The following is a 14002-nucleotide window of genomic DNA, read 5'->3' on the forward strand; positions in this document are numbered from 1 at the left end:
CAGCAAGCGATTTCTCTGCGAGGTCAAGCACTGTATGCTGCAGTGTGAGGTGGAAGGCCCCACACAAAAATGCAACTTGGTTTGAAACACTGAAAAGGCGGCAGCAAAGCACAAAATTAATGAACCCCTTGGAGTACGCCAGCTTGCACATCTCAAATTATAGACCGCATGTGTGTCCTGCTGCCTTTAGGCAGATGCAGAAATTTAATAGAGGAATTTTTCATGCAGACTAAAAAATTTTAGACAGCAGATACTGTAAGAATCATCCATTCATTTAAAAATCAGTGAAAGGCTTTGAGAAAGTCCCACATTTTGAATTGAAGAAAAAAAAAAGTGTAGGTTTATCTTATATGCATTGATCAGTTTTACTGTGGTCTGTTTACTTTAAATCCAATTATTCTTCCTAAACTGGCAACTTGGTGATTTTTCTTACTATTTCCATCTGTTTCTGGCTGATTTGAACATAAAAATATCTCAGCGAGCAATAAAATTATTATTATCTCTGTTTTTTAAAAGGCACATATGAAAATCAGGGTAGAAAATTGGTAAATTAAAAAAGAAATCTTCACGCTAAACTGTTTCGTGTTGAAGGCGTCATTCACAAACAGTGCGCCTAGAAGATTTAGCTTGTTGTTTGTATGCTACGATCTAATGATGAAGAACAACCTCATTCTTACAAAACATTTTATACTTTTCCAAAACACCATGAGCCAGAGTTTCTGAGAATTAGGATTAAAGGCCTATAATAAATAAATAAATAACATAATTCATTAAATATGACCTACTGGCTGTCAACCCCTCACAGTCTTAATTCTTATCATCATCCCATCGATGCTGGAGAACCTGGATGTTTTTTTAATAACTGCCCTGCGTTACTCATCCTGGGCTGACAGATCAGGTGTTACTGCACCACCTGCTTGTAAACCATGAACTGAAATCGTGCGTCTTTCCTGATTTCCTCCTTGGACACTATTGTTTCAGTTTCTACAGTTGAACTTTCTCTTCTCTCATTTAAGTCATCACCTCACCCTCCGCCTGTAATTCTCTGTGGGGGTTTCAGAGTTGCAGTTAATATTCATATAAAATATTTACAGTCATGGCACAAAGATAATTCGTACTCTTTCAAATATGAGGTTATACTCGTACATAATAAAAATAAGACTTTTAGACTTTACCAGGTTTTCAGATTTGGTAAATCGCAACTGAGACGAACAGAAAAACTAAGTCTAAACCAGAATCAGTGTGTGAAAAGTACAACCCATTATTCAGGTTGTAGATCCACATTTAGTAGCAAAATTTGGAAGGAATCTTTTGATGAATGATTTTATTGGTCAGAACTTTGAAACACTTTTCTGTGCAACATTGCAAAATTCATGTACAGCTCTCTGGTGGTCCTACCACAGCATCGCAGGCTGAGGTCTGGAATTTGACTGGACCACTGTAACATGCGACATGTAACAACGAGATGTAGCTCGTGGGTTTCTCTGAGCACTGCTCACTGTCACTGTCGTTGTCAGGCTTTATAACCCTTCCCAGCCTTATGAGAAGTAACAAATTGCTTCTGTAAGATCAATTTAAGGATTGTGTTGCCACACCTGAATGCTCCAGACCACGTGCTGCTATTACAGCACATGTCCGATTCAGCTCAATTTTAAAGGCTCGACCCGATATAATTTTTTTTTTTTATCATGTCCTGTTGCAAAAAAAACTTAGAATTTAAAGAGGGTGTATTTTCTTTTAACCATTACTGTAAATGTGAAGTATTGTGAGATATCGCCACAATTTTCCTGTCTACACCAGACTTGTTGACCTTTGATAACAACATTGTGCAATAAGTGTTTTTATACACTTCTTCTTTTATTACTTAAGTTAAATAAATTATCCTGTGCAGTACACATCAGACTGGAGGCCATATAAAAACATATTGTTGTGTTTGAAAATCAAATCACAACTAGGAGGGTACAACTACTTCTGGTCATGAATCATTGGTATAGACTATATAATTTCTGTCACACTGTTATAATATTTAAGCTCTCATTGTACCGTATTACTATCAGCAAACATCAAATAAATTATGTAATCCTTGTGACCTCTTTGTGGTTGTTTATTTTGGACATGCAGCAAACTCAAAATGTGTGCAGGAAACTTGCATTACAGCTGTGATGATGCTTTCTCTGCATCCTTCACTGGTTTCTGATAAAGTCGAGCCTCTGAGTGGCCACCAGGGGGCAGTGTTGGTTAAGCAGTGCTCAAGATGAGTTTTCCAACCATACCACATATTCTTTCTGAGCTTCAACATATTGAAAAGTTCTCAGGAGGGAAGAGTGAATCATTGCGGACAAACAGACATGCACACAGTTTGATATGTACAGCATATCAAGCTTGCCCTTGCCCTGTCATAGAAATCACGTCTTATCTCATTCTGCAAATACTGCCTCTGCACAGAGCAGGAAACAGAACTCCAGCTGTCATCTCTTCACTGGCCCACCTGTCCAAACATGCAAACCCCTGCAGTGCCATCAAAAGCCCAGGATTCACAAAAGAGATAAAGCTTCTCTCATTATTCCTTCCATGTTTGTATTTTGACAAGCAGATGACCACTTTCTCTGAGCCTGTCTTAATAAAGGTGCTCTGAGGATTGAGCTTATCTTTCAGAATGAACACAGGGGCTGATGGCCTTGTTTTCACCTGCTGGCTCACAAAGACACAATGACACAAAATGATACAAATGCACCAATGCCTCCACAGCATGTGTGTGTGACTGACACACACACACACACACAGCCTCTCCTTGTCGCCTGGTCAGTCTAATGCCACTGCTCTGTGGCTCTGTGTGCCAATTGGCAGCTGCAGCAGTCTGGGCGCTTGTCTGAACACAAGCTTGAGGCAGGATTTCATTGGACGTAAGGGAAGACTGGGCAGCTTGTGGTCAACAGTGAATGGCTCTGCATACGAAATGTAGCTTTCATCCACTTCTCTGGCAACAATATGAGTTTCTCATTTGCCAGTGCTTGAACAACAGGGAGTCTGCAACGCTGGAACTCTTTTCGATTTCAGCTTAAGATACTCTGAAAAATATGATGAACTACTCAATGTTATTTCTTCCCCACAGTAAAAATCTATGTACGAACGCTTAAAAATGTTTTTTTGGGCTCAGGAGCACTTCTTAGCATTAAAAGGACTGCTGTTTAGTGACGGGAGCATAGTGACGGGCACATTACAATACAGTGGTATCACCACATGTTGCCTGTGACAGTGATGGATCGGTTAATGCATATTCTGCATTATAATTTGCATGAGGAAATTCACCGATGAGGCATTGGATTACCTGTTTAACTGAAGAGAAAAACAAAAATGTACAGACTTAAAAAAATGGGATGTTTCTGCTAAAGAAAACTTATGAACAAAATAATAACAAAAGAAAGCTAAATTAGCTGAAGTGTTAAGGTAGAAATGTCACCTTTAAACATTCACATGGCATATAGCAGGAACTCCATGTATGCAGGAATGTAGATGATCAAGATGACCTGCTGAAGCTCAAACTGAGCATCAGAATGAGGAGGAAAGCTGATTTAAGTGATTTTGAAAGCGGCATGATTCTGGTGCCTGTTGGGCTCATATGAATTTTCCAGAAACTACTGGCATTTTCCCACACAGCCATCTCTAGGGTATGTACACAATTGATCAAAAGAGAAAATATCTGGGCGAAAATGCCCTCATTGATGTCAGAGTTCAGAGGAGAGTGGACAGACTGCTTCAGGCTGATGGGAAGGCAACGGTACCTCAAATAAGCATTCATAACAACCACTGTGTGTAGGTATGCATTTCAGAAGGCACAAAACTCTGAACCAGGGTATACAGCTGCAGAAGACCACACTGTGTGCCACTACTGTCAGCTACGCAGGCCGAGGCTACTATTCAGACTGGCTCACCAAAACTGGAAAACAGAAGACTGGAAACACGTTGCCTGGTCTGACGAATCTCAAGCATTGATCTATCTTGCCCTGTATCAATGGTTTCAAGCTTGTGGTGGTGTAATAGTGTGAGGGACGTTTACTTTGTACACTTTGGGCCCCTTAGGGCCAAGTGAGCATCATTTGAGCACCATAGCATACCTGAATATACATCCATCCCACAGTGTACCCATCTTCTGATGGATGCTTCCAGCACAATAATGTCACAAAGCTCAAATCACGTCAAACCGGTTTGCTGAATATGACAGTGAGGTCACTGTACTCAGATGACCTCCACAGTCACGAGATCTCAATCCAACAGAGCACATCTGGGATGTGGTGGAACTGGAGATGTGCATCATGTCGTGCAGCATCTGTCAGTATGGACCTAAATCTCTGAGGAATGTTTCCAGCACCTTGTTGGCTCTATTTTACAAAGATTTAAGGAAGCTGCTACTGCAAGCTGTACCTAATGAAATAGACAGTGACGGTACATCCACATATATATATACGCACAGACAAACAGAGGTGGTAACCTACAACATAGATGAAGGAACTGTGATCAAACTGTAGTATAGTATTGCTGGTTTGTAATCACGACCGCGGCCAGATCTGAATCCTAACGAGCAAAACATCACTGTATCATCAGCCAAATAAAGTTTTACTTTTGACTGACACAGCAATTATTTGGCCTGTCTAAGACTGTAAACGATGGGCTAAACAAACTGAAAATGTAATTTACCAGGATTGTGGGAGGTGATGACATCAGCTAGCTGATGTTCTGGGACTGGATCCTGCTTGGTGTTGTCTTCTTCCTGGAGTTTATCCACCATGGCGATTACACAGTTGAGACACTTGGCCACATTTGCCCACAGCCTGTCCTGAAAGAGCCAAATGCACAATCAGCAGTCAGATCAGTTGCGCTGATTACATCTGTGTCTTACTCACACTGTCTACCTTTGAGACTGTGAGGCAGTTATTTTTTTTGCACAGTCCAAACTCCGAAAAGCCAAAAGGTCAAAAGGAAATGTCTGAAAGGATATTCTGAGATTACTTTTAAAGCGTTTCCATCGTTTCAAGCTTTCTCTTTCTTCTCCTGAGCTCCTGCAGGTAACTGATGTATTGAGACTTTTTCTCTGTGGATGTGTGTGCTGAAGGGGGGGTGGGGGAATACATATTTTGGATATTTTCTTCTTAAAAATATGGGTTGAACACGTTATAATGGCGGGAGATAATTAGGCATTGGTGTGGAGAAATCACGATGAACTCCTGCTGGATGGCAGATGCTGTCCTCACACACAAAGAATACTAACAGCCATAGACACGTCCATGAAAAGAAGCGAGATGGCTTAAATTCACTGACAAGGATACCGCGTAATTATCTTCCGCAGTCAGTTTGTCATGATGAAATATTTAAACCCCCTTTGAGAAAAGAATCCACTTAAAAGACTAATGTTTGGTATGCAATCTAATTTTGTGAGTAATTATTTGCCATAGCAGATCTCTAATACAGTAATAGTTTTCGGCTTCCCCCTGTGTGCGCTCTACTGTAAGAAGCACCAGGGAAAACATCAGTTTGTCAAAACACACCGGTTTAAAATAAAATGATAACTCAATCACAATTTTTAAATGTTTCTAAATGACTTAGAAAAGGAGTCGGGCATACCCATTCCTCCTCATCGTACTCTTTATGGTGGGGTATGGTGTCTTGGTGCTTCAGTGACAAAGGCTCTCCTCCAGCAGTTGTTTGGGTTCCTTCCACATTATTACACACCACTGTGGTCTCAGTGACCGACGTCGGTGGACTGTGGCCTGGAAGTCCCTGAATCGGGTTCTGATTCTGGTCATTGGTCTGGTTTGTGTGGCCTTGGTGTTGGCTCTGCGCCCGAGTCGACTTCTGGTTCTTGGAAACGTAGCCTGGCTGCGCTGCATGCAGCGCTAGGAGTGCACTCTTGACCAATTCATCCTTAAGTGTGTGAACAAATTGTTCTGTCTGCAGGAAAGAAAAGAGAGACAGATAGGAGGGAAAAAAAGATAGACACTGAAAGTTACTGTTGGATAGGACAACAAATACAAATTTAAGTGCTGAAAAAGCAAAAGTGACAGAGTAAGTGAGCGGGATATAGAGAGACTGTCACGCTGCCGAGGGAGAACGGGTCGAAGAAAACACTGGTGGAGGCGAACTTGGAAGCAAGTAACTATTTTACAGAGGAAGTGAAAAGAAATAAGCAAAATGAACCCTCTCCTTCACCATAAAGGAGGTGCTCTCCATTACTGCAGCGCAGTCAGTAAGCCAAAAGAAAAGAAAAAAAGAAAAGAAACAAAGAACAAACAATTCAATTACTCCTCCTCCAGCCTGCTGCTCCGTGGAGCACACCTCCTTTGATCTTAAATTCACCAGCTACTGTAAGTTGATGATGATCCCGGTACCAAGGAGTCTTATGCCCGCCGCCGCCGCTGCGTAAAAAATGATAAGGGCTCTCGAGAGTAATTGAGTTACCACTGCAATAAGCAATTCTATTACCACAGGAAATGCAGTCGAACAAAACACATAAGCCAAGCCCTCCATGAAAAGAAACCTACGAGGTCATTACATACATATATTTTCCACACAAACAGCCCTTTCCTGCTCCTATACCTCTCTTCCGTTGACTGAATAGTGAGATTATTGAAAGTGACAGGAATTATGGAGACTGCTTCGTCAGCAAGAAGGTAGGTAACTATTTAAAAACGTCCTGTCCCAGAAACAGAACTGACAAAAGCGTGTGGATGAAGTGTTTCTGAACTTTCCTCAGCTCGTGACCCATTTAAAATATGGTAGTGCCAGCTTGTTGATTTGTTAAGGCGAACATCTATTATTCATTGCAGATAACATCAACGTGATCAATATGGGGACACACTGGCCATAATCAGATCACAACAGCCAAAATTTAGGGCCTTCTGATGGATATCCGGGGCCAAGACTTCCTGTTCTGTGCGGCGGTCATTAATCGTGAATGCAGACAGATTCTAAAAAGTGAATTAAAAACCTAAATGGTTGTCGGATGATAGCTGATGCTTCCAAGATTGCACTTTGGCAAATGTGTTCTCTCCTTTGCTCCTTAATAGATACTGTCTACCTGCAAGTAAAGCCTCTTTAAATGTGATCAAACCTGGATGACAATGCAACACCACAAAGGTCATTTGCAGTGCCAACAATCTTTATTCCTTGGCAACAGATTCTTCATAATAATATACATTTATAAAGATAATATAATGCAAGTAAAAGGCATTCTCATTTTTTGCTTTTATTCCTCCGCGGGTGATTTTAAGCTACTTTTTTTGTCACTTATATTTTACCATGCAATCAAACCCCCGTGAGTTTAAAGTCATCACACTTCACCAGTTATCTTTCTCCTTGTCCTTCTTAAGCCAATCAGTAACAACATCATGTACAGGGAGATGCAACCAAGGCCAAAATGATTCTGTTTTTTGGGAGTCAACTAACATGTTAATAGCCACTAATTAGTTAATTCACATTCTCTCAAACTTTTAGAGTCACTCTTCTAATGATCTTTGGTATAATAAAGTATACATAAATAATAATCATTAATAATACAGTTGTTCTGTTGATTTTTCAATACTCATCAATATGAATGAGCAGAAAAAAAAAGAAGAAAAAAAACATCCATCTTAACTTGTATCAGAGGTTTCGGTCACAGGGGACAGCAACACTACTCACAGAAGAGTCTGTAATGATTATGACGATGAGATTCATTTTTTTTAAACTGGTTTGACATTGAGCATCTCTACCAATCACCCAATTATAGTAGAGTACAACCTGTTAGTTTAACTCTACTACCATCACAGGGGGAGCTTATGATTCATCTCCTATCCCTATTTATCATTGGGTTTGACCATCAAAGTATGCTGTTGGATGTTGGATCCATGGATTTCATTTGGTCCTGACTGCCACAACATTCCCAGGAATTTGTGTCTCTTCCTTGAAACAGGGATCTTTCACACACTACTCAAATGTGTTAACTATACTATGTAGCCACTATTGTGTGCAACTGTTCTTCTTCTTTTGGCTGCTCCCTTTAGGTATCGCCAAAGCAGATCATATGCCTTGGTGTCACCCTATCCGTAACACCCTCCTCTATCACACCAACCCTCTACATGTCCTCCTTCACTACATCCACAAATCCTGTCTGTGGCACTTCCACCTTCAACATTTGTCCAATGTGTCCACATGCCTTTGCCGCTCCAATGTATTCAATTCTAATCCTGTCCCCGATAATCAAGGAACCCAACAAAAGTCTTGAAATCTTCAACTCTGCCGCCTCCAGGTCACCATTTGGTGAACGTTTAGGGCAGAGAAGCCAAACAACAGCTAGACACAAAACACCACTGTATTTAATTCAAACTCTTAGGGTGGCAGTAGTTCAGGAGGTAGAGCCGGTCATCTACAACTTGGAAGATTAGTGGTTCGATCCCTGTCTGCCAAAGTATCCTGGGGCAAGAGACTGAACCCCAAGTTGCTCTATGATGTGTTCATTGAAGCATGAATGTTAGGTGTAGAAGAAATTGCTTGTATGAATGGGTGAGTGAGGGATGCTGTACAAAGTGTTTTGAGTAGGAAAGTGCTATAAAAGAACATTTATATATATATATATATATATATATATATTATTTTCCCAATTCAAATGCCTTGTATGAATCCAAATGACTTATGAATATACTATACATGAGTCCGTTTGGACATTTATGATTTTTTTTGTCAGACTAACAAGAATAATTTTTTATTAAATTTAAAAAATAAAAACAAATATATTCATCCATAGGTTGGGACATAAGCATATGAAGTCTTATAAGATATTTTCAAAACACTTTTCTATATGAGAAGAAAAAAAGAGCCACATTTGACTAAGTATTGGAAACAATAAGGAGTAACTGGGCAATCAAAATGTAAATTTATATTCAAACTAAACTCTGCTTATCTGACCTCTGTGTTAATTCACAATCTATGCCACCCCATATTATTCATTTCTTGAGATTACAGAGGAAAGCTGCGTACTGTAAAACAATCTAGGTCATATTTGCACTTCATAACCATGAGGTCAGAGAACTCATTTTTTATTCGACTGTGCCAGTGCTCAAACAGTAACTCCCTCTGATGGTGAAATGATATTCTTATAAATCCAATGCATTTTTTTCAGGATGAATGTGAAGGGATTAGATTAAAAGGAAGCATATCAATCAACCGGGTAATCACTGAATTGTGTTAAAATTAAACTCAGCTTGTACCCACTAAGATTAGGATCTTCAGTGAAGTGCAGTCCAAATGTTAATGATGCACTCTACTGTAAGATCCATATCGATATGTTTTCAAAGTAAAATATCACCAGCAGATCCCTACTGGGCAAAGGAGGAATGCACTGCAGCTTTAACCAAAGCAACTTTGCTCCCCCACATTCAAAACCTATTCCTTAGTGCAACTCTTCAACACCTACCCATTTTAAAGGATCTGAAATGCTCGAAATCCCTCAGGGAGACATTCTGTTTTCTTCAAAATATCTGCTGATGTGATCTTCACTGAGCAGGAGTGCAAGTCTGAAAATGTTTCTGTGCACTCCGGCAAAAAAATATAAGTTAGGTTTGATCTAAAGAAGAAGAACTGTGGGAATCTGTTCACCCCGAATGGTTTCAAATGGTTTCACCCTGAAGGATGAGCACAGTTTGGTTGTGATAAAAATAGAAATGTTTCAGTTTATGCAACTTCACTTTAAATGTGGAAAGAGGCTGAATGAATAGAGCTGGTCAGATTCCAGCAACACTGGGCTGTGAGGACATTTACCCCTGCATTCATGACCTCCACACACAGCATCATCTGACATAATCATGCATAGACGAGCAAACCTGCCGGTCTTTCCAGGTAACCGTTAAAGTGCGGACATATAACTTGCCCAAGGACACAGCTGGAGGAAGGGGGGACGTGTTGCAATTGCCTTTTCACTATAATTATCATCAGAGTGAAATTATTATTGTCACCATCATCAACAGAATCATTACCACGTATAGAAAAGCAACAGCACATTGGCCATGTTCAAAACTAATCAGAAAGTGTGTGGCAAAAAGCACTGGAGTAAAATGTTGCACTGGGCCTGGACACAGGTGGTTAGAACTATGAAGGAAAAGTCATAGGCAGTGCTTCGGTGTAAAACCTTTTCTATGGCAGTGTCATTTTTCCCACATTCCTTTAAAGTGCAACACATGCTCTGTATTCAAGAAACTTTATACTCACAGGAGAAATAGTATATTTTGTCTAATGGACAGAAAATACATTTAATTTTCTTGAAAACAAGAGGATGTTGCCTGTAACAGGGCTGCAAGTAATGATTAGTTTTTATTGTCAAATGATTATGCCATTTATTTTGTTGCAAGATTTGCAGTATTGTTATGAGCGTGATAGTTGAACATGTTGCAATTTAAAAATGAGGCTACTGCTGCTAACGAACCAGGGTAAACAAAACAACGCTATACTGACAAAAGTAGTGGACCACAACTCTAAATCTCTGAATTTAGGTGTTTGCCACAGGTGCATAAAACCAAGCAACCAACCATATAGTCTGCCTTTACAAACACTTGTGAAACAATGGGTCATTCTAAAGATCTCACAAAATTTGAGTGAGGTAATGTAGAAGGATGCCAACATTGCAACAAGTCAGCTTGTGAAATTTCTTCACTCCTAGATATTCTACAGTCGATTGTAAATGGTTTTACTACAAAGTGGAAGGGTTTAGGAAGCACAGCAACTCACCCACAAAGTGGCAGACGACCAAAGTTACAGATCACCGAGCGTTGAAACTCGGAGTGGGTAAAAGTCACCAACGCTCTGCTGACTCAGTAACTGCAGAGGTCCACATTTTCTCTGCCATTAACTCAGCACAAACTATGTGCTGGGTGCTTCATTGCTGTCCACGGCTGAAGAGTTTGCTTTTACATTTTTTTTATTTTATTGGATTTTCTTTCTTTTTTTTAGCTTTTAAGCCTTTATTGATATGGGACAGTAGAGAGAAGACAGGGAAGCTAGAATAGAAACCAGCGTGAAACACATGATAAATAGTCTTGGAGAGGGTTCAAACCTGCAACAGCTGTATGGGTTGTCTACTCAACGAGGTGAGCTATACCAGCACCCTTCAGGCAACTTTTTAACCACAACAAACATTTATTTCATAGGGCTGTGATTATATAAAACTTTCAGGTCTAAATAATTTCATAAAAATATTATTACAATCTCTACTTTTAAACTGTAACACACCATATTTTTCTTTAGCATCTAAGACAATCCCACAGTGCTAATCCAAGCAAAGTGTCTGTTTTATCCATAATCTTATCCAGTGTGATTTTGCATTGGTAGCACTTTGTGGTACTAGCTAGCTAGCTGTGACTTCTTCTAAATGTCACATTTATCATCAATACTGTGAACCCTCTTTACTTCATAAGAGATAAAGGAAAAATGTTAGTACTGCTTTAACTGTAGTCAAACAGCAGATAGAAAGCTACCTCATAAAATCAGGCTAATTTTCTTCCTCATCTCCAGTCTATACGCTAATCTAATCTAAGATAATCTAAGATAAGCTAAGTCAAGCTAAGTAAAGAATATGTAGTTTCATACATTATATATGGACATGACAGATGTATTCATCATCTCATGTGGTCAAAAAAGATTATAAACCTTTTCCCAGTAATGTCAAATCATTCCTTTGAGACTTTTGAAAAAAATAAACAAATAAACAAAACAAAATGAGTCGACTTGCTTGTGCAGGTGTCAGCGTGTGAAATACTCATATATTGCGTTATCTTCATGATTAAAATGCTTGGGATTTTAAGAGAGTCATGCCACATCAGCTTTTAAACACAGAGGCACATTCTCATCCTCCTGTCACCCTCAGACTCACTCACGTACATGAACAAACACAGCTTGAGATTTTAATCAGAGGACAGCACTGCTTGTGCTGACCAGGCCAGGCGTTTACTTGGCCAATGTGTGCATGTCTAATCAAGGATGAGAGGAAGTGGTGACAGAGCGAATGTACCAATTAAGCAGGCTGATTGGGCTCTATTCCACTGTGGCAAAAACAATCTCTCCCACAACAGATTGCAATCTGACAGCACCAGATGTAATTCATTAATTATACTGATAAAAACGCCTCAACTCCATAAACCTCCATGCTGCTATTCACTTTTGTTAGTTTGCCGTTTTTATGATGACTTATGGATCTATTCCTGGGGTTGTCTGTTTAGTATATGCATGTCTCTGTGTGTATGTGTGCTTAATGGTTTCAAAGCAACTGCAGTTTTTAAAGTTATTTTTCTGAATATTGCAGCTTTTGTTTGTGGTGAGCCAACTACCAGTCAGAGATTATCAAAGCTGGTGCAAAGTAACTCTTTGGTGTTTTAACTCCTGTTGGAGGGCAGCCATTTAATTTGGGTTTTCATCAACTTATCACCACATTTAAAGATTAATATATAGGGCTCTCGTTTCTGAGGTAAAAATCATTTGGCACGACATACCTATGCTTTGTGTACTGCAGCAGCTTGATGTAAAGAGGAATAAAGAGATAGGTGAGATGGAAGTGATTGCAAATGAAAGGCTTAAGTGCTGCCTCACCTTGTCAGAAAGGTGCTTGAGTGCATCCCTCAGTCCAGGGGAAGAGTGCTCATGGGCAGCCTGAAGGAGCTGGTCCACTAACCTCGTGATGAGGGGCTGGAGGAGGCTCATGATGTTGAGTACCTCCTGAGCTTTGGCTGTGTGCTCTGGGGAGTAGTAGATACACTGGTAGGCAGTGCTGAAGCTGTGACAGAGGAAAAAGAGAGAGAAAAAAAAACATCAGACTGCAGTGCCTGGCCCTGAACTGGGAATAGTTATAGCAGGTTGGAGAGGTTTGAAAGAGCCCCAGTTCAGATAAGAATAAAACTCCACTCCACACGAGTTTATCACATTGAGAATATAGCTGCTCTGGACAGAAGCTCATGTGAGAACTGTTTTGACCTGTGATGTTGATTCTCTTAGTGACCACTTAACATAGTGTTTACCATAACTAGTGCTAGTAGGTAGTGCTAGTAAGGAAACGTCCAGCACTGATATCAAACAAGGTACAAGGACCTGCTGTATCCATGAAAAATATTTTTGAACCAGTAACCAGCTGCAATGTGAATTACATGTAAAGGAGCTTTCAGCTGTTCCCTTGTATCCCAAGGCGTCATCACAGCAGATGGATCTGTTTGATTTTGTCTCGGAAACCCTTCCTGATTTAACCCTCCCTTGGGCGTGTCCTCTCCTAGAATTCAACCAGGGATCGTAAGGTGAAAGTGTTAACTCCCACACCACAGAGCCTCTGATTTAGAGCACCAGTATCATCAGTGGCTTTCATTCAAAAAAGCAGTTTTCACTTAACTCCAAACTATTTCAGAGGAACAGGTTGAGATAGCGTGCATTGTTGCCCTTTCTCACATGGTAGCTCACACAGGAATATGGTTTGGTGGGATACACGTCTGGACAGACTGCGTTGGAGGCAGTAAACCTGACATCCACCTACTCGCTTTGAATCCACTGGAGAAATACCTGGGTTATTGTAACATTCAATATTAGGGACTAACAGGAAAAATATACGGTCCAACTGGCTTCAATGCTGCAGTGCATGCTGAAGAAGGCTGTTGTTGAAACAAAATTCCCTGCATCGGGAGCAGCGCTGGGCTGTTCAAATCAGGTAGTTCAAGAGTGACCTAAAGTAAGTAGTGATATCTAATTACACTGACACTTTGTTAGGTGTCTTTTTGGCACCTTGCACCACAAGTGTTAGCTCCTGACGACATCAGTAAAATTAAATACATTGGCTATTCCTATTGTACAACAACTCCACTAAAGCTTAACAGTAATCCCTTCACATCTGATCAGAAGTACATTATTCAGGGGGATCATCATCTCTATGTTGAGGTTAATTAATAAACAATTAACTGTGTTGACTATAAACATATTGTCTCGGCACACTCATTTTCCCGAGCAC

The 14002-nt window shown here is 40.1% G+C and overlaps 1 protein-coding gene across 7 annotated transcripts in view; it reads right to left on the reverse strand.

Annotated features, from left to right (window-relative positions):
* The window catches only part of inpp4b (inositol polyphosphate-4-phosphatase type II B), a 182331-nt gene that overhangs the window by 16845 nt on the left and 151484 nt on the right, over positions 1-14002 (reverse strand). For all 7 annotated transcript variants that reach the window (XM_026171319.2, XM_026171316.2, XM_026171320.2 and 4 more), the window contains 3 exons: positions 12607-12790; positions 5620-5946; positions 4696-4834 (listed from right to left, as the gene is read on the reverse strand). In XM_026171319.2, coding sequence (XP_026027104.2) covers positions 4696-4834; positions 5620-5946; positions 12607-12790 — 650 coding nt within the window. The remainder of the gene's footprint in view (positions 1-4695; positions 4835-5619; positions 5947-12606; positions 12791-14002) is intronic.

Source organism: Astatotilapia calliptera, chromosome 6 (genome assembly GCF_964374335.1).
Source record: "Astatotilapia calliptera chromosome 6, fAstCal68.1, whole genome shotgun sequence".
Lineage (NCBI taxonomy): Eukaryota > Metazoa > Chordata > Actinopteri > Cichliformes > Cichlidae > Astatotilapia > Astatotilapia calliptera.